At 38.6% G+C, this 19,278-nt stretch overlaps 1 protein-coding gene across 39 annotated transcripts in view; it reads left to right on the top strand.

Moving 5' to 3' along the window:
• dlg2 (discs, large homolog 2 (Drosophila)) overlaps nt 1-19,278 on the top strand; it is a 259,394-nt gene that overhangs the window by 223,534 nt on the left and 16,582 nt on the right. For 29 of the 39 annotated variants that reach the window (XM_088088562.1, XM_088088568.1, XM_088088566.1 and 26 more), the window contains 5 exons: nt 6,385-6,541; nt 10,502-10,604; nt 12,797-12,841; nt 18,047-18,161; nt 18,593-18,769. In XM_088088562.1, coding sequence (XP_087944688.1) covers nt 6,385-6,541; nt 10,502-10,604; nt 12,797-12,841; nt 18,047-18,161; nt 18,593-18,769 — 597 coding nt within the window. The remainder of the gene's footprint in view (nt 1-6,384; nt 6,542-10,501; nt 10,605-12,796; nt 12,842-18,046; nt 18,162-18,592; nt 18,770-19,278) is intronic. The other 10 variants (XM_088088567.1, XM_088088570.1, XM_088088577.1 and 7 more) reach the window with 1 other exon arrangement.

The following is a 19,278-nucleotide window of genomic DNA, read 5'->3' on the forward strand; positions in this document are numbered from 1 at the left end:
ATAAATTCTGCAATATGCTCCCAAGAACTGCAGCCTTTCACAAGCAGTTTAGAAAATGGGCATTTATAGCAGATTTTAATTTTCTGTGTGTAATTTGTCAGACAACCGTACACACCACTACATCTATAATTGGTGTAGGACTTGAGGGGCTCTGAGAACTCTAAACGTGGTCTAAATCTTTTAGTAAGGAGTCATAGCTTAGGAGTGATTTAGGAAAGGTTAGGACAGAGAGATTTATCTTATTGATGAGATGTGGTTGATCCTGTTGCTCGGTATGGCACATTCTTTTCACGGATGTGATTAGTTGCCTTTTTGTGAGCCTGCAAGGTGTGGACACCCAGTGGAAATGAAATGAACTGCATCACAATATGAGACTGTGAGAGGGCATTGGGGTGGGAGATGGTACATCTCTAATGAGATCAACCACAGACATTCTCTCTGCACCATCTAATATGTGGCATTTCATTAAATCACATGTTAAGCATTTGGAGAACATTTCTCCTAACTTTTTGTGTTTCCTTAAACTCTTAAGCCTCTTAAAAGTCCTCCTACCTACTTCTAACAGTCTTTTTTTTTTGTTAACCTTAGTAGCTCTCATAAGCGCTAAGATGCTTTGTGAATAACCTTTGTCTTTACCAGGATATAGTCTTAAAGGGATAATTCATCAAAAAATAAAAATTCAGTCATTATCTACTCACCCTCATGCCAATGGAAAGTCAGATGAAGATTTATAGTCCACGAAACACTGCTGGAGTTTCACAGGAAAAGGTGTGTGTGTCGGGGAGGCTTCAGGGTAGCATGTAAACACTGGCATGCAGATACCGCAAGCTTTTGTTTGTGTTGCACAAGCGCGCATATGTGAACACAGCTACCACACCAGGAGCTTCAGGCTATAGGCTACAACAAGGCTAAAATCCATGATGTTTTTTAAAACAACTTGGCATGCCAGGGCTTCAGGGCACTTGGATTACTTCAGATGAGCAGTATAGAGACATTTTGTGGTTTTATTATGCATTTTTTTAAACATTTGAACCATTTTTTTCAGTTGTCTGGGAGATGAGTACAACACCTTTTCGCCACAAAACTCCAGCAGTGTTTTGTGGACTTTAAAACTTATCCTGTCTTTCCAGCGGCATGAGGGTGAGTGGATAATGACTGGATTTTCATTTTGGGGTGAACTATCCCTTTAACTTTCAGGGAAAATTCTTAGAAAGCATCCTAATTTTGGGACTTCTCTTAGAATTTAATAACTAGGAAGGTTATTGGTTACCTTGTGAATACAGCCTCAGGTCTTTTTCTTTACGACCGTTTCCATTTCTTTACGTCAGAGGACAGATGCTGTGTGTACTGACAAATGCATCTCCCCAACATGATGCTGATGAATGTCCAGTTTGGTGAATACAATCCCTCCATCCCCGCATCTCTGTCTCTCTCCCTCGATTGGTGGAGCTTAGATGTGAGTGATGGAAGCAGTGGCCATGTTAGCAAAATGGAAAGCAACCGAAAAGAAAAAGAAAGTCATGAACCGGTTTGTTCATAAATGTGACACTGCAAAGGGTTTGCATGCTGCCAAGATGATGAGTGACCTTATTTGTTATCGTTTAACACTTTTACTAACCAAATTCTTTTAACTTCGTTCCCCAACCACATACCAGTGCCAAACACTAACCGCATACCACCTCTCTGTGTTCATATATCCACAAAAAACTGGGCCATATTGCTGCCTGCCATGTCCAAATACATTTTTTATTGCTCTGCTTGTATGAATGAAACAAAACGTTCCTTCTACTGTTTAACCTGACTCTTTGACCCAGCTTTGTTCAGCTGATGAGTTTCTTGGTTCTGTGCTGTTGCCATGGTAGCACAGTCCCCAGACAGTTTCTTTTTCGTGTAAAGTGAATTTGAGTCAAAATGAGTTCTAAGTGCGTTTCCCTATGACTGATCTATTATACAGTGAACCACATGTCTGAAACTGTGGGCAAACCAAAGATCACGAGATAAGGAGCCTCTACTGACAGTTCTGAGAGTGAGTCATAAAGAAGCCGAGCTGAGCTCTTAGCAAAGCAGAACTGAGCTTAAAATCAACTGTAGCGTTAAATTAGATGAGCAACCACCTTTAAAAATGTATTCTTTTGATTATAGAGTATTTGCGATGCAGAAAAATCAACCCCTTTAAAATTAATTTTCAACTTATTCATTGTTGTTTCTCTTTGATGCTTTTCTTTCTTTTTAGTTGTATTAGAAACAAGATTTTGATTGATATTTTGAAAATGTATCATCATTTGTAGAGCCGATGTACTCTGTTCTGGTTAGATTTCTTTTTAATCATTTTATATTACCAGAATATTACCAGAATATTTTAGGAGCATTATTTACGGGTTTAAACATGTTATCAAAGATTTCAGAGCCATTGAATGCAAACTTTAAGACCAAGCGCAATTAGAAATGAACTTTCACTTTCACTGCGCCTGGTGTTCTGCTGCTCTGACTGTGCCCAGAGTATGCTCTGCACTCTGCACTCTTGAGACTGTGGTCCACTGTATATCCAAATGTTATATACTGTATATTACAGTAGCTCCCCTAATGAACAGTCCAGCTATAAAAATATTAAATCACTTCATCTCAAAAGATGTTTTATAGAAATAACTTTGTTTGTGCTTTGACAAACAAGGTAAAGCAGAAGCAACAAGGGTTTCTTGCAGAGACAACATAACTATAAGAGCGAAACAGTAATGCCAAACTAAGGCCAGACGAAATTTAAAGTACAGTTAAACAAGAGAGAAACAATTACAATACAAAAATAACAATAACACCCATACTAATAAGAGTAAATGCAGTTCAAAGAATATAAGCCGTAAAAACAGAAATAATAGCACTAATAATAGAATTAAACACAAGATCAAGACAAAATAAAAGAATAAATCAAAAGATCAATTAACAAAAAATGATGAATTAAAATAGACAACATAACATAAAAGGAAATCAATAAAAATGGGTTTTAATGGGTTTTTTTGTTAACACTTAACAAAATGTATAAAAATTTTAAAAAACGGAATAAATGAATCTATTCCAACCTGTAAACTGTTAAAAATTGAGCTGAGTAACTGAGAGGGTCTCCTCTTTGTGGAGATTTCAGTTGTTTGAAGGTTGTGATGTGCATGATAATACAGCACCACACAGCTTGTGTTTCTAAACTGCTCAGATGAGCTAGAGAGAGTTGCCATCCTCATATACGAGACTCAATGAGTCTACTAACATAATTTTGATAATTAAACTACTTGGTGATTAATATTTGTTTCACTCGTCTTCACAGCACTATTTCTTACAAATACAGCAGCTCAGTTGAATGTTTTCCTTGCAAGATAAACAAAGCGGTATTCTCCGCTTTGATCCTAAATCTGTACCCTACATGTACATCCTGGGCTACATAAGTTAAGGGTCACAGCACACAGATATTTATGTCAGACTATGAAAAAGTCAGAAACAAGACGGAGTTGAACCACCAAAGTTAACTGCTGTTTTTCAGATGTAGATGAATTATTGTATCCTATTATTCATGTTTATAATGTTCCGTGATTAATCATGCATTTACCGTAGGGGGTTGATTTAGTGTCTCTTGTGAACAATGCAGCTATAACAACAGCAATACGCCAGTCACTGAGTGTTTGTTTTATAATCAATGATCATAGAGTATGGCTTTATTCACAGACATTGTGCTCAGAACGATAGACATATAAAGTCTAAACATTAAGTCACTTCTGCTGTCTGCATGAGCGATTCCTTCATCTGTTCCACTGCAACTTTCTGCAAAACTCTTTTCTACTCAGACCAAATGTCAGTTCATTGTGCAGGGAATCAAAATTGAATTAGTGTGTGCTCAGATACTGTGTTACAGTACCTTTAAAAACACTGTTTACAAAGTGTTCTGACAAACAAAACAAAACAGCAAGACAAAAGCAGGGAAGCGTTCAATAAAAGCATAAATAATGCAAAATGCAGGACGCAAATGGCAATATAAATAAATACAAAAAAAGGGCCAATAACAACAAATGCAATAAAATGACCATTTAGAGTAGAAATAAAATAAATAAAAACAACATTACATTTGTGTTTCGATTTAAAAGAAGTCATTAATTCTGCAAACCTTATCTCCTCAGTCTTTCCAAGCTGAGGGGCCCTGATGCTGACGGCCAACTTAAGACTAAAGTTTTGGTTTTTGAACAGCCAGAGGGCCCCACCTGAGGATCTAAGGCTATGAAGTGGCTTATATGAGGGGTCAACATTTCTGTTATGTAGCTCGGGTGCGAGAGCCAGACGAGCTTTAAAAGTGATCAGTAAAGGGAGCCCATGATGGAAAGCCAGGATTGGAATGACGTTATGTCGTCTGTTAAAACCAGTAAGAAGCCGAGCTGCTGCGTTCCGAATGAGCTGGAGGCGAGAGAGTGACCTTTTGTTGATACCAGAGAAGAGGGAGTTACACTTGCCGAGTCTGGAGAAAAAGAGTGCCTGGTGTACTTTTTCCAAGTTTGGGTGAGAGAGTATTGATTTGACTCTGGAGATGTTTCTCAAAAGCAAGAAGCAGAACTTAAATTGATATGCGGTTGGAGAGTTAGGTCAAAGTTAAATATTAGTCCCAGATTTCTGGCAGCAGGCTTTACTTTATGAGACAGGGGACCAAGAGCATGGAGCTCTGCTGATCAGCTGTTGTTTTGTTTTATTCTGCCAATTTTAAGGTTAGAATTCATAGACAGGCTGCTCTCAGAAAAACTTTCTGCAGTTTAGCATTAAACATCACGAGTTTGTACATACTGTTGAGTTTTCTGTCACGTTAAAACCATCAAGTAAGTTTAGTTTAGTTTCTTTGCACAAAGTTGAGGATAAAATATTACACAGTGAAATTACAAAGTGAAGTTAAGTGTGCAGGAGAGAAAAGAAACCCATAGCACTTATACAAAGTCCTCACATTCAAATTAGCAAGTCATTAAAACCTAGTAATCAAAAAGCACAAAATAAGAAGCAAACAAACAAAATAACCTCAAATAAATAAAAAAAAACATGTAGTAAAAAAGAAAAAGAAAAAAGAAATGAAAAAGAAGAAAATACTCAACATTTTTTTTTATTTAAAAGCTACAGTTAAAGCCCAAATGTTTTAATGTGGAAAGCAATTAGTGAAGCAATTGGTGGACAACAGAGGACACATAATTGGTATTTCTGTGGAATAAGAGAAAGTTTAGCAAATACTCAACAGCTTGACTGAAAGAAGCATCAAGGAAGTGGCAGACTGCCTCTGTCATGCTCCTGCAGTTTATGCATTGACCAGCAGATGGCAGGAAGCTGCTTACATTCATGATGACATTGTTGGACTTTGCAAGATGCAAAACAGTTTGGTTTCAGTCTTCTGCAGTTGGATATCCTCACTGTTTGAGAATGCAGAAGAAAAAATGCTGTTATCAGAAAATAGGTTTCTCCTCTACTTGTGTCTCTTCGTGTACACTGGTCCCAAAAAATAAATATAGTTTCATATGGGCTGCCTTGAATCAAATATTTTTAACCCCTCAGGGTCCACTTTAATATTACACATGCTGATATTACATTGCATGCAAAATGCAATAAAAATATTACAAATTAATATTATTTTATACTTTCATGAAGTTCGTTTTTTAATCAGCATCAGTCCTAATCATAAATATCAAATATTCATTAATTTTCATAATTGTAACCCTTTAAATACTTTGTTTTTGTCATGTCGCCACTATGTTTTTACATGACAAACAACCCATGTAAAAATGAATTATTTTTAATATACTAGCCACAAAGTACTTTTTTTTCATTTAAGAATATGTCAATGATTGTGTCAGTGCACCAAGATGTAATAAGGTGGAAAATAGCGAAAATGACAATTCTAAAGCAAAAGTGTGTAAAATGCACCGAACAGTCCCTAAGGGTTAAAATCAGACTCTGTGGCCTAAATTATGTCTGTATTTAAGTTGGTAAACTGGGAACTGATGTCCATCACTATATGTTTTTAGACACCCCATGCATGTATCCTGGAGTGTGTGTGTGTTTGTGAGAGAGCAAGAGAGAGAAAGCAAGCCTGTGTGTGTGTGTGTGTGTGTGTGTGTGTGTGTGTGTGTGTGTGTAAGCATGTGACGAGGTTTCCTTTTCCGTCAGAATTGGGGACAAGTTATCCTAAAGTAGAGCACCATCCCCCTGTGGAGCTCCAGCAGTCTTTGAGCTCTGTTGCCTGAGCGAAGCATCACTGAGGCTTTTGTCCACGCAGCGTGCGATTGTTGTCCACCTCTGTGTTCTCCAGCGGCCCGAGCTGAAGATGCTGAAACCCACCGACTCCCCCGAGCTGATGTACTATCTCAACTGTCTCTACAGGGAACCCAGGAAGGTCGTACTCCACAAAGGCTCCACAGGCCTGGGCTTCAACATCGTGGGCGGCGAAGACGGCGAGGGCATCTTTGTGTCCTTCATCCTGGCAGGAGGGCCCGCCGACCTGAGTGGAGAGCTGAGGCGAGGTGACCAGATCTTATCGGTGAGTACGCAAGAGCCTCCTCAGCCTGATTTTAGACATACAAGACACATGCGCATGTTAGAAAACACTCCAAAGAATCATTCATTGACAAGTCACCATCTGGATTTGGAGTTCTGGCTCATATGTTATAGAAAAGGTGTGGCCTGTTGATTGAGAATAAAGTGTTTCATAACTCAAAACACAAGCTCTTTAACCCTTTGAAACATCAGCAAACTGGTTTTAATTCTTTTAAAAAAACATGATCAGAAAATGAGGAGCAACTTAATGGGACAATGCCCAGTCAGTAAATTGGGGAAAAAAAAGTAAGTCAAAATAAGCAAAAAAAAAAAAAAAAAAAAAAAAAAAAAAGAAGAAAATGGCCTTTTTAAAAATCGCAGATTTTTTTTTTTAAAGGCTGTATAATTTTTTTTCTGCCCAATACTTTAAAATATGTAATCATAATAAAATTTAATTAAATAAGTAAATTATAATATAGATTTAGTTATAGTTTTCTGGACTTTACCACCTAGTTTTTATTGTTTGTTTGGTTTTTTTTTTGTTTCCCCTTTTTTTAAACTAATTTCCAGGTCATTTTCTTGTCACTTTTCACCAATTTCTTGCAGTTTGTGCGGCATTTCTTGCCAAGTTGCTCATCGCCTTTTTTCTCATGTTTTTGGTAAAAAATCAAGTTGCTCAGGTTTCTAATTGTTAAATACATTTTGAAAGGCGTCTGAATGCAGCACAAGAAAACTGATGTCTAAAATACAAATTTAACCAACCCGCTCACCTGTCTTTATATCAGTGGTGATCACAAAAAAAGCAAAACTTGAACACTTGAAAGAGCAAGGTTTTCTCAGTGCAGATCTACTTTTAAGTCAATGGACTTGTTAAACCTCCGCAGCATATTAATAGAGTGTGTAATAGTCCTACTGGCCTAGATTCATTTTCAAGGCCAAACATGAACAGCCTGGTCTTTATTTCTGTCCCTGCAGTATTTCTCCAGGATTATCAGGTGTATTGTGTATCTAGTAAATACTAGTAAGTTTATTTTTTGCTGATCTTGTTAAAAGGTCTGCTTTGCAGCCTTAAAAGTTCAAGTGATTCCTAGGTCTCCCATTCAGAACCCGTTTTTGAGACATTATATCATGGAACCCACTGGGTCTTTAATGTTTTGAAAAGCCTTAAATGTCATAGTCCCAAATTTAAGGCGTTAAAAAGTCTTAAATTCATCAACAAAGTCTTCAATTTAGTTTACAAAGGCCTTAAATGTTTTTCTTGTCCTCTCTCAGTGATGTTGCTCAGTGTGCATTTTGCTGTAACAGACTGTCCGTGAAGGTCAGCGTTTTCGCTGAGGTGATTGGCGTTGGCAGCGTTGGCTGAACTGAGCTGCTACCACTGAGATGGGTTTAAACTCTTGGAACAAATTAATATATATTTTTTTTTAATTAAATGTCAGAAGACTAAAGACACACGCCTCACAAAGCTATACAAATCATGTATGAAAGTGAGTATTAATAACATAACAGATTTTTCATTATATCCTTTACACGTTTGCCAATATGGCCTTCAAGTTGGCATTAAATTTAATTCTTGGTGGTATTAAAAAGTCTTAAATTCAACTTTGAGAAACCTGGGGGTACCCTGTATATTATATCCTATAACTTTGAACACTGCTTAAGTTCTTTTTGCTTGGGTTTAAAACTGAAGTTGGTAATTTTATTGCATCCTAGTGCTTCTAGAGACCTTACTGCACATGAACGAAAACAAACAATTGGAACCGAGAAGTCTGTTACTCAGCTGTCGATCACTGCTCGTGAATTTTGTCGAAAATGTCAAACTAGGCAGTGCTAATCAAATGTTGGACAAAGCAAGTAATTTTAGCATCATCATCTTTGCATCATCATTTACTTTGGAATATGCTCACAATGATTCAGACTGATGGCCAAACTTTGGTGGTCATTGAGGGATGCTGACAAGATGTCAGGAAGCTGCAACAGATTTTTCCTCCTGAATGACAAACATGTCAATATTTGCTGTTGTGCGTGACGTGCAATTGCCTGCACACAGATCCAGACTGCTGACGACCGATTAGAAGAGCATCAAAATCACACGATGCTTTCCAAGTGTCTCTGCAACGTTAACAAACCAAACACACAATATTCGGACTGTAATGCGGAATAACGTTTATCCACAGAAATATCTCCTCATGTTTTTGACTTTAAAAGAGTTTGTCACAGTTCACTCGTTTGGATATGATTAGTTTTATTGTCCCTCCAGTTCCAGGGTTTCTTCTGAATTCCACACATTGTTGTACCTGTGCTCTATACTTCTGAGCAGTGTAACACTGTAAACTGTTGAATAATTTGAATAATGTGGTGATATTTAAACCTTTGATTTCTCTCAAAAACATGGGGATAGGGTGACAGGCAAATTTAAGTTTCCTTTATGAGCAATACAACTTTTGTATCTTGACACTGCGAATGACAGCTTGTACTTCTGCTTTGCAATTAAAGGTTTAACAGTATTCACAACTAATAAAAATGAATGTATGTATGAGGATGTATGAAGTGACAGCTGATACGCAGACTGCACAGTGGGCAGGAAGTGATTGTTCCGCCTCATTGTAGTTAATTATAATAGTTTGCCTCCCACGCTAATGCCACACTGTGCAACGGATGACACTGTCTCTTCGCGTTGTAGTGTCATGGTATTGTATATCCTGATATTAAATCAACATGGCACCCTGTGGCTGTTCATTTGCAGCTCAGCCCACCTCAGTGAAAGCATTTCATATTCCAACAGCTGCCTGGTTGTGGAGTCTAACAATAGCTTCTTACTCCCTTGTTGATCACACACTCTTCAATCTCTTTAACACACATATTCAGTGTGACTCCCTTTGCATTTATAATTGGGGCTCTTTGTCTAGTGCCACTGTTCAAATGCCCAAACACTAAAGAACACCACACTAACTGTAGATGGGTTTTTATAACAGATATGCTGAAACGATATTTTCAAAATGTAGATAAAACACAATTGCAAGATGACTGCATTTCCACTGAGTGATGTTCTGTGACTTCTCCTCTGGTGATAACATTCCAAGAAGCATGTGATGGATGTTCAAAACATTAGCAGGTTTATTTCTATTGCAGCCACCGCACTAGCGTCATTACTTCCAATCTAAGGTGGTGTGGGCGTGTTATGGAGCGATAATGGTAAGGAAAATCCCTTATATGTGGGAGCGGCCCCATACGAGGGATTTCTGGGAGGTGATAGTCAACGATTTCACAGAGGAATTGTGGATTCAAAACTTCTGCGTGATCCGCTCAACTGTTAAAGAGTTATGCGATGTAGTAACACCTCTTGTAGCTTCTGCTGCATCATGAGGGAGCCAGTTCCCACTGACAAGTACATAGTCATAGCATCATGTGACCTACGAAATCCAAAAAAGTGTTTCCATTGCGCTTTTGCGACTTAAGCTTTTTCAAATCACCTGAAATACCACTCATGCAAGTATAAAAACTTTTTTTTATTTTTTCTTGAAATTAACATGTTCCATTAGGTGTATTTTATATTTGCAATTTCAATTTGCGAAATTTGAGGGTTAATGGAAACCTGCCTAATGAGGGGAGAGCTGTGTAACACATTGGAGTGTTAAACTGAGTAAAGCAACACAGAAACAGAACACAAAAACAAAAGTAAACAATCAGAAACAAAAATGATGCCATGTGCATAAAAACAGCCAGAGTTATAAAAAAAAAGAGGAAGAATGAAAAGTACGTAAAATGCGCCAAACAGTCCCGAAGGGTTAAAAAGAATGAAATATTTCTTTACCTTTAGTCTGATTCCATTTAAAGGCTACCATGTATTTGCACTGGTGTGGGATAAAGTACTCTTGTTTTTGTTTCAGGTCATTGCACTGTGTCAGATGAAGCAGAAATTCCACCCGAATAATTCTGTGACTTTTCCTCACTGTTAAACCAGGTAAATGGTATCGACCTCCGAGGAGCCACACACGAGCAGGCAGCAGCGGCGCTGAAAGGAGCAGGACAGGTGGTCACCATCATCGCCCAGTACAGGCCAGAAGGTGAGTCAGCACAAGCAAGATAGTGTACAAACACAGGAGCCCCGTGGTGTGAACGTCCTGCTAACACACAGGACAGTGCTGAAGTAGGTCTCCTCTACCCACTGAGTGATTTGGTTCTAATCAGGCCAATCACGGCTCACCTTCTGGTTCACTCTTCACTTTATTCACATGTTATCACTATCGTATACTCCTGAGTATCACAGCTCTGTTAAGCAGCCACAATGGAAGCATCCTGCATAATTCTCCTTTCACATATGGTGAAGATTGTGTCAGCAGAATTAAAAGCAAGAGACGTGTTTTTGAAACATCCTCCCATTTTATAGTTATAGTTTCCTGATGAAAAACTTGTCACGATATGAACAGCGGTTGAATAGTGTTGATTCTCCACTGACAAATCAACAGACTGCAGTGTTTCCAGCTCCACTTTTTAGTACCGCATCTGTGTGTTAGGTACCTCAAGCAGATCTCGGCTGACCAAAAATGGGGACAGTTCCAAATGTGCAAAAGGTACCATCCACAACTTTTAACGATAGAAAGGCAAAAAAATGAGTACTGAACTGAACTGTACCTTTCCTGCTTGTGAAAACACCCTATTACTGACACAAGTTTCTTTTAAGATTGTTTTTTTGTGGCTTTTATTGCCATTAATGGACAGGACAGTTTGAGAGTGAAAGGGGGAGAGAAAGGGGGGGTGACATGCAGCAAAGGGCCGGGGCCAGAATCAAACTTGCAGTCGCTGCAGCGAGGATACAACCTCTGTTTATGGGGCGCTGCTATTTCCACTGAGCCACCAGGTGCCCCAACACAAAGTATCTAAAAAGAATTTAGAAAACTAATAATGATATGATCTGATTCAAAGCGCAAACTCCCTTTTTTTTAACAATATCTTTATTGGATTTTTTTAAATTATATCAGATATTACATAAAAAAATGTCTTGGCAGCATTTATTATATATCATAAAAAACAAAACAAAATAAAAATAAAAAACTTGAAGTAAAAAACAGATTTTGTCACAGAAGTTACGATGTACAGAAATCTTGAAGATTACGTGGGCTACAAAATGTATCTTATTTCTGATTACCCCAACCCCACTCCTGTTTTATTGGTCTTTATCAACATTTTGTTTCCAAAAGTCCACAAAGCTCCCTCATATATTTCCAAAAACTGCCAGCTTTCCTTTTGTAATATATGTTAGTTTTTCCAAAGCAACACGTGTTGATAAATGCTTGGTTTGTTCACATCTTTCCATCCTATAGTTGTTGCTCTCTTAGCTTGTAAAAGACACAAGTCTATTCGCGCACAGTTGCTCTTTTTGGTAATAAAATCTCCTGGATAAAAACTCAAGATGCACAACTTTTGCCAACAAGGGGTTTTCAGTTTTGTTGTGTGGATAACCATGTCAGGAGCCTTCCTACAAAAACCTTTGACCAGGTTACATTCCCACAAATGAGCAAACTTCTACTCATGTTTAATTTCTTTGTCGTGTTATATCAGTATGTAGATTGTAATAACCTGTGCAGGGCATGTTCATGCTGATTCAAATGTACCAGACTGTCTGCCAACCTTCTGTAAGTTAACGTGTAGTGGATCGGACAGCTTTGACTGGTGCCGTGCCTCCTCTGATTAAGGTCAGCAGCAGCAGAATCTACTGGAGGGCTGTGCCCTGCAGTCAGAGATCCTTCAATGTCTCAGAGGTGCCAGACTCACAAACCGTCCAGACCGTTATACTGAGAGCAGGGGTGGGTGTTTGCCTCTAAAGTATCTACCTCAAGGTCATTTTTCTCTAACATCTAAAACCTTAAACATTCATCTAAAATGTTCAAGTCAAAGGTTTTATCTGTGGACTCGAGGTTTCTTTTATACATTTCTTGATTCATGCTTAGATCATCAGTCCAATTATTGGCAAAACCTACGTCAATTAAAAACAAACCAAAAATCTTGAGAGCTGAAAAAAATGTTACATCCTAGAAGCTCAGGCTGACTTCATGTGACGTGAGACTCCTCAGTCGTGTGGCAAAGATCAGTTGCGAAGCTATTTGACTTGATCTGTAATCAAGAGTGCTCCGAATGCTCCGATCTCACTCACTTCTTCTTGTTGCCTTCATCCCGCCTGAGCTGACTTCCCACAGCTGACTGACCAGGCTGAGAACCCCTCTGCATCTAACAACTGCTTTTTCTTCTCACCCATCAGAACTTGCTCTATGCTCACCGCGACGGGCCCGCTCTCCTGCACCAGGTTTGTGCCGTTGGCACCTGTGGCTGCACTGAGCTTTAGCATCACTCATCAGTGAGAGTCACTGAGTGAATGTGATCAAAGACAGTCTGTTCACTCCTCTTCTCACCGAGCGTTTGACCCTCTGAAGCACACCTGATCCTTTCCTCTCCCAGCCTGTTTGACTCTCACTCCTCCACTGCACATGCACCGTTTAAACCCTCCTGACTTTACCTTTTGTTCTTGTGCTCCTGGATTGTGAACCTTCAAACACTGTCCTTTCTTCTTCCCCTTTGAAAAAGTAATTACAATGATGTGCCTTTTTTAAGTATACGTTTTGAGGAGGTTATTACCGGTACATGCAGGAACAGTTGTTCATTTATTGCAGCTCAGTCTATCGGCTCTATAAAGTATTTGTTTTTCTCATTGCATACCTTTGTTTAATGATCAGTTTAGCTGTCAGCTGATTTTATTGGTCGCTGTTTCCCAACAAAGTTAGATGTTATTAACTGTATGAATGAATGCCTGGAGGGAATTTCAAATTCAAAATTTTCAAATTTGACATAAATGTCTACTTGGACTTAATGATCAAACAGTTACATTTTGGTGGTCATTGGTCAAAGGGTTTAGCAGTCAGTATAATATAACCTCAACAAATCCAAAACTATACCATATGAAACGCTGGATTATACCTGCTGCATAGTGCGAGGGGTAAACCTGAACCTACACAGTTTTCAGAGCAGTATGCCTTCCTTTGTAAAGCGTAACATAAGTGACGTGATGGTAATATCAGAAGAAGTCTCCAAATGTGTAGGACAGACTTGTGCCTTCAGTAACACAGGAAGGAGCAGACAGAGGCTCCTGGGTGCCAGCATGCTCATCATACCAACAGTCCTCCAGACACATTGCAAATTCATTAAGTGCAAATGCTTGACAGGGTTGAAGTCATACTTCTTATTGATGTAGCACTCATTGGCCTTTGTCTTTAATAAGTGGACATGTAAATTGTGTGTGAGATGATGTACAGTGGTCACTATTGCAAAATAACCCCAACAGGGTGATGTAATGCTTTTACACGAAGCTGGTGACTCTGGATATCGACTCATTTTTAACAAAAGATGACTAAAAACACAATGGTATGTTAAACAATCTGCAGTTTAAATAAAGAGAAAGAGTTCAAAAGAGCTAAATCAGATTTTGTATGTCTCATGAGTTAAGTTTAGTCTTTATTTGTAATTGGCAACTAAATTTGCAAAGTTCTTTAAATACAGGCTGAATGAGCCAAAGGAAATGAGATTATGATCATGACTTTAATTTAATATTTTAATAGAATCTGTGAAGTTAGAGTTTTACCATGTTTTTTTTCTTATGACATCCTACACAGCCACGCACACACACAATGCGCTAATCAGGCTAATGTGACTTAAGCCAAAAAAAAAAACAAAAAATAAAGCATACTTTCACAAAACACAGTGGCCATCTTAAGCCTGGAAATAAATTCTTCTTGTCACTGGAAAACTAGTAACTTCCTCCCTAACTTAGATTAGATTAGATTCAACTTTGTTGAAAAGAAAACAAAAAAAAGAAACAAAAAAACAAAAATGCTGGTTAGCATCTAACCAGACGTACAAAAAGCAGTAAAATGCGAAGTAATGTATGCAGAATAAATTAAAGAATAAATCAAATTTGTAATAAACAGTAAGTATAAATGAACTAGATATATACAGTATGGACGTAGTAAGCAGTGCTGGTATAGTATGGAGAATGAAGTGCATGTGTAGTTATAAGTGTGTGTTTTGGGGTTGTTGTAACAGAGTTTAGCACTGTGGCAGTTGAGGGGAGGAAGCAGACAGTCTGTGGCTGGGGTGAGTGGTGTCTGTGCAGCACGTCTTCTGCAGACACTGCTTGCACTGGACAACCTAGATGCCAGGAAATGAAAACCTAGATTAGAAAGTTTCCACCAGTATTTTCTGGCCTGAGACAGTGCAGTTGTCATGCCATACTGTGATGAAGTTGGTGAGGATGCTGTTGTTGTTGCAGCAGTAGAAGTTCTCCAGAATCTGAAGAAAGTCTGTCTTCAGAAAAGACACTGATGAGCCTTTTTGACCAGGGTTGAAGCATCGCAGATCCAAGATAGGTCCTCAAAAATGTGGATATCCAGAAAATGAAAACTGGCGAGATGCTTAACCTCATCCTGCTGATGCAGATGGAAGTGAGTGTGACATTTTAAGTCCTCCTGAAATCCAGGATGAGCTCCATGGTCCTCTTGGTGGTAAGGGCCAGGTTGTTGTTAGTGCACCATGCTACCAGGTGCTAGACCTCCTACCTGTTAACAAGCTCATCTTCGCTGTTGATGAATGACGTTGTTTATTGTTCCCGAGTAGGGCATTTGTAGCTGCCTTTCTGTCAGCTCTCCTAAATTTGGGCTCTAATGTCTATTTTGCAAGTTTTGGTTGGCTTTAGATGGTGGTTGCTCCTAGTCAGTCATCGAAATATGGAAAATAACTCACCAGTCTGTAAACTCTCCTTCTGCTGACTTCTAGCTAGCTTGCTGTTAATAGCCAGGCCAGTGCTGTCAAATGTAAACTTTAGCACACATCAAGGAAAGATGGAGAAGGACACCAGCTGAATAGCATCCTGCCAGCAATTGCACAGGCATTGGAAAATAAACTGCACAACCTCTGTGCTGCATCAGTTTCCAACAGGATATCAGGAACTGTGATACTGACTCACTAAAACCTGGCTAAATCTTGGAAAGTGCCATTTCACCAGGAGGCTCTTTTTCTATATGTCAATCTCATGGAGCAAAGTACTGGTTAGATGGTTGGATTGTGAGGTTTGTCCCGTTCACTGCAGTGGAACGCTGCTGTACACGGCTCAGAGGTGAATGATGTGTGGCACTGCCCATGTCAGGGAAAAATAACCAGATGTCCACCTTGTTATGGTCAGGATGTGTGGACAGTGCAATCATGGATTACTAGAGCAACCCAGAAACATAGTCAACTATAAAGCAGCATCCAGCAATGCAAGGGCATGAAAAAATAACTAAATTACAGAGCACATGTTAAAGGAGCTGATGAAATCATGTTTCACTGGACCTGTACCTTGTATAATTCCATGTGACAAATAAATAAATGATTGATTGATTTTCTCCCAACCACAATTGTGTCATATGCAAACATGATAATAGTGTTGGAAGTATGTACAGGCAATAGTCATGGGTAAAGAGTGAAAAGAGAAGGGGACTCAGAACACAGCCCTTAGGGACGCCAGTGTCCAGGCTGAGGGTTTAGGGGTGTGAATGTGTGATGTAACAGAGGTCAAACTAGGGTCTGTGGGTTAGAAAGTCCAATTGCAGCACTGAATTTTTTTTTAGCAAACTTAGAATAATTACTTCACTCTGTAACACATAAAATGAATTAAGGTTTTTGAAATCAAGCTCTCAATTTCGATTAACACAACTACTTGGAGAATTAGTTGAGAAAAAGTAATTCATTCATGTTTTTCCAATTGAAGTTATTATTTTAAGTTGGTTAACAGATCTCTTTTTTCAGTTAGATGCGTCTCTCAACTCCAGATGCATAATCAGATATATTTAACATCTGATAAGCAACACACAAAACAAACAAGTCTCCCCGTTTAGTGCATCCGTTTGTCTCCGCCCCTGCACTGCTTATGAGCAGCCACAGGAGAGAGAGAGGTTTTTCCCTTTCTTGACTTAGTGCTGCTCTCGGCAGAGTCACAGAATTGGACTGTGTGTAGAGAAACGACAGCAGGAACACCAGGGGAACACAGTATAAGACAGAGACGACAGCATTAGAGGATATAACATCAAAGTGAACATGCAGACAGGTATGTGAGAACCTTTTTAGAGTAAAGTGGGCAGAAAAAAGAAGCTCAGTTTAAAGTAGATACTGTACAATGTTTAGTTTGTAATATAAGATTTCAATTTTGCATTTCGTTGACAGTTATTCAGTATGAAAGGAGATATCCTTTCTTGGTGTATATTTATATGCTTAGTCTTGTTTCTTAAGTAAAGGAACTGATGGGATGGTGAAGAAGCACATCAGTGTCAGAAACATGGAAGAGTTTGTTGCAAGTGTTGCAGCTTGTATACAATTACAATGGGTTTTCTTTGACGATACTGAAAAATAAAATGAAATGACAAAAAATCAGTCGTTTTAGCTGTATTTAAAGTATATATCTTGTCTTTTCTTGCCTTGTTTAAAACTAAAATACAGGTTGTGCAGTCACTGGTTGCTTGTGTCATGTAAGAGCATGTCACGTCTCTTTAATGGTTGAGCTTTCTAAGTGACAGATTAGCCAGCCATGCCTCAAGTTATTAGCTTTTTCCATCCTCTTAGTAACCGCACTGTCGGGGAAAGCATACTCGTCAACGGCGTGACAGGTTTCCACATCCTGACATCCACTTTTACTTTGCTGAGAGCAATTTAGTTCTCAGATTCAAACATCACTGAGAGGAGATGCTGGGAATGAATTATGTGTGTATTTTCAGTTTAATGGTGGACGTCTGTGGATGCAACTCAAAGTATTGCCTCAGAAATTTTGAAAATGTCTTGTATCTGTTTCCTTGTACATAATTCCCCTAACATGTTGATCATCTGTCTAAATCTTGGTAATTTTTTGGCTTATCCCATACACCTGGGATGTCCCCCCTTAATGTCAAAAAACAGTTTGTTACATACAGTTTGGCACATATCGCTCGAGGTTTGGGGAAATGTAAACTAGATGTAGACAGTAACATATATTTTCTAATAACTTTTTTGCTAAGAAATGGGAAAAATATAAATGGTCAGAAAAAGAGAAAGCAATACACCCTTTATACAAAGGGTGGGAATGACCAGAGGCCCCCCAATTCGATTTTATCACAATACAATATTATTTCGACTTTAAGTATTGCGATTATATATATTGTGACTTATTGTCTTTTTTTGAAAAAAAATCTAGTAAACTACCGAAAGTTTAATTTACATTTGCAGTATTTTTTATTAATACAAAATAAAATACCGTATTAAGCTCACAATAAAAATGATATCCAAAAACCACATTTAAAGTGCAAATTTCCCTTGAGCACACTTCCTTCCTTTGTACTATGACTGTAGTGAGAATAATCATGAATTCAAATAAATCTCCTCCGTCCCAGGATGCACTGAAGCCTGAGTTCTGACCTGGCTGTCAGTCCTGATCCATTCTAATTTTGTCTTGCAGAGTACGGGCGTTTTGAGGCCAAAATCCATGACCTGCGGGAACAGATGATGAACCACAGCATGAGCTCCGGGTCGGGATCCCTGCGAACCAATCAAAAGAGATCACTCTATGTGAGGTTGGTCTTTTTGGGATTTTACCCTAGATTTGGATGTTCAAGCTAAATTCAGAAACAAAAACTGTCCAGTCTGTGTCCCGAATTTCCTTAATGTGATGTGTGCACTGATATTTCCCAGACAGCATGGTGAAAAATGATCATCTTGTAAAAAGGATTGTGTTGTTTACTTTTAATACAGAAGCACTTAAGAGATGTGACATAGATGTTAGAACCAGGTTTGAAATCTGTGACTGAATCAGAAGATCGTTTCTTATTATAGCAGCCCCCACAGACCAACACTCACTATTCTCTGTGACCTGGTAAAGCTGTGCTTCTAGTTTCTCACTGCTGAATTAGAAAAGACCTCACATGGAGGAATGACAGAGGAAAACTAGGAATCCAGTGCATTTGCAACACTAATCCAGATAATCCTGATGTTTGTCGCTGAATAGAGCTCTGTTTGACTATGAGAAGTCAAAGGACAGCGGCCTCCCCAGCCAAGGGCTCAGCTTCAGGTACGGCGACATCCTCCACGTCATCAACGCCTCTGATGATGAGTGGTGGCAGGCCCGCCGTGTCACCCCGCACGGGGACAGTGAGGAAATGGGTGTCATCCCCAGCAAGAGACGGTGAGCAGTTGATTTAAATATGTATTTGATTTTGGAAATTCTTAAAGCACGTTGATGAAATATTAATAAAAATAATGTTGATGAGGAACAATCTTTAGTCAATGAGGCTACAGTGCCTCTGAGATTGAGATGGGGGAGCATCTTACAAAATAAAAAATAAAAAAATAATAATTTACTATGAAGAAAAAGAATGACAAAAACAGCCCACTGGTGCTTCTGGAGGGGATGATTTAAAAATGAAAAAAAGGCCTCATCCATTGCTAGGGTGTGACATAAAAATTCAATTTAAAAAAATAAATAAATAAATGAAAAGAATATACTAAATATGGGCTAGTACACAAAGACATATTAGTTAAATTACTTTTGTCTTGACATCAAATAAATCCAAATCAATAAGCAGTATAAAATGCAACTGTGTTAAAGGGACAGTTCACCTACAGCATACATATTTCCCTCTTACCTGTAGCACTATTTACCAATCAGATTTAGTGTGAGTTGCCGAATGTTGG

This window comes from Plectropomus leopardus, chromosome 15 (genome assembly GCF_026936395.1).
Source record: "Plectropomus leopardus strain MGB_pleo_1.0 chromosome 15, ASM2693639v1, whole genome shotgun sequence".
NCBI lineage: Eukaryota > Metazoa > Chordata > Actinopteri > Perciformes > Serranidae > Plectropomus > Plectropomus leopardus.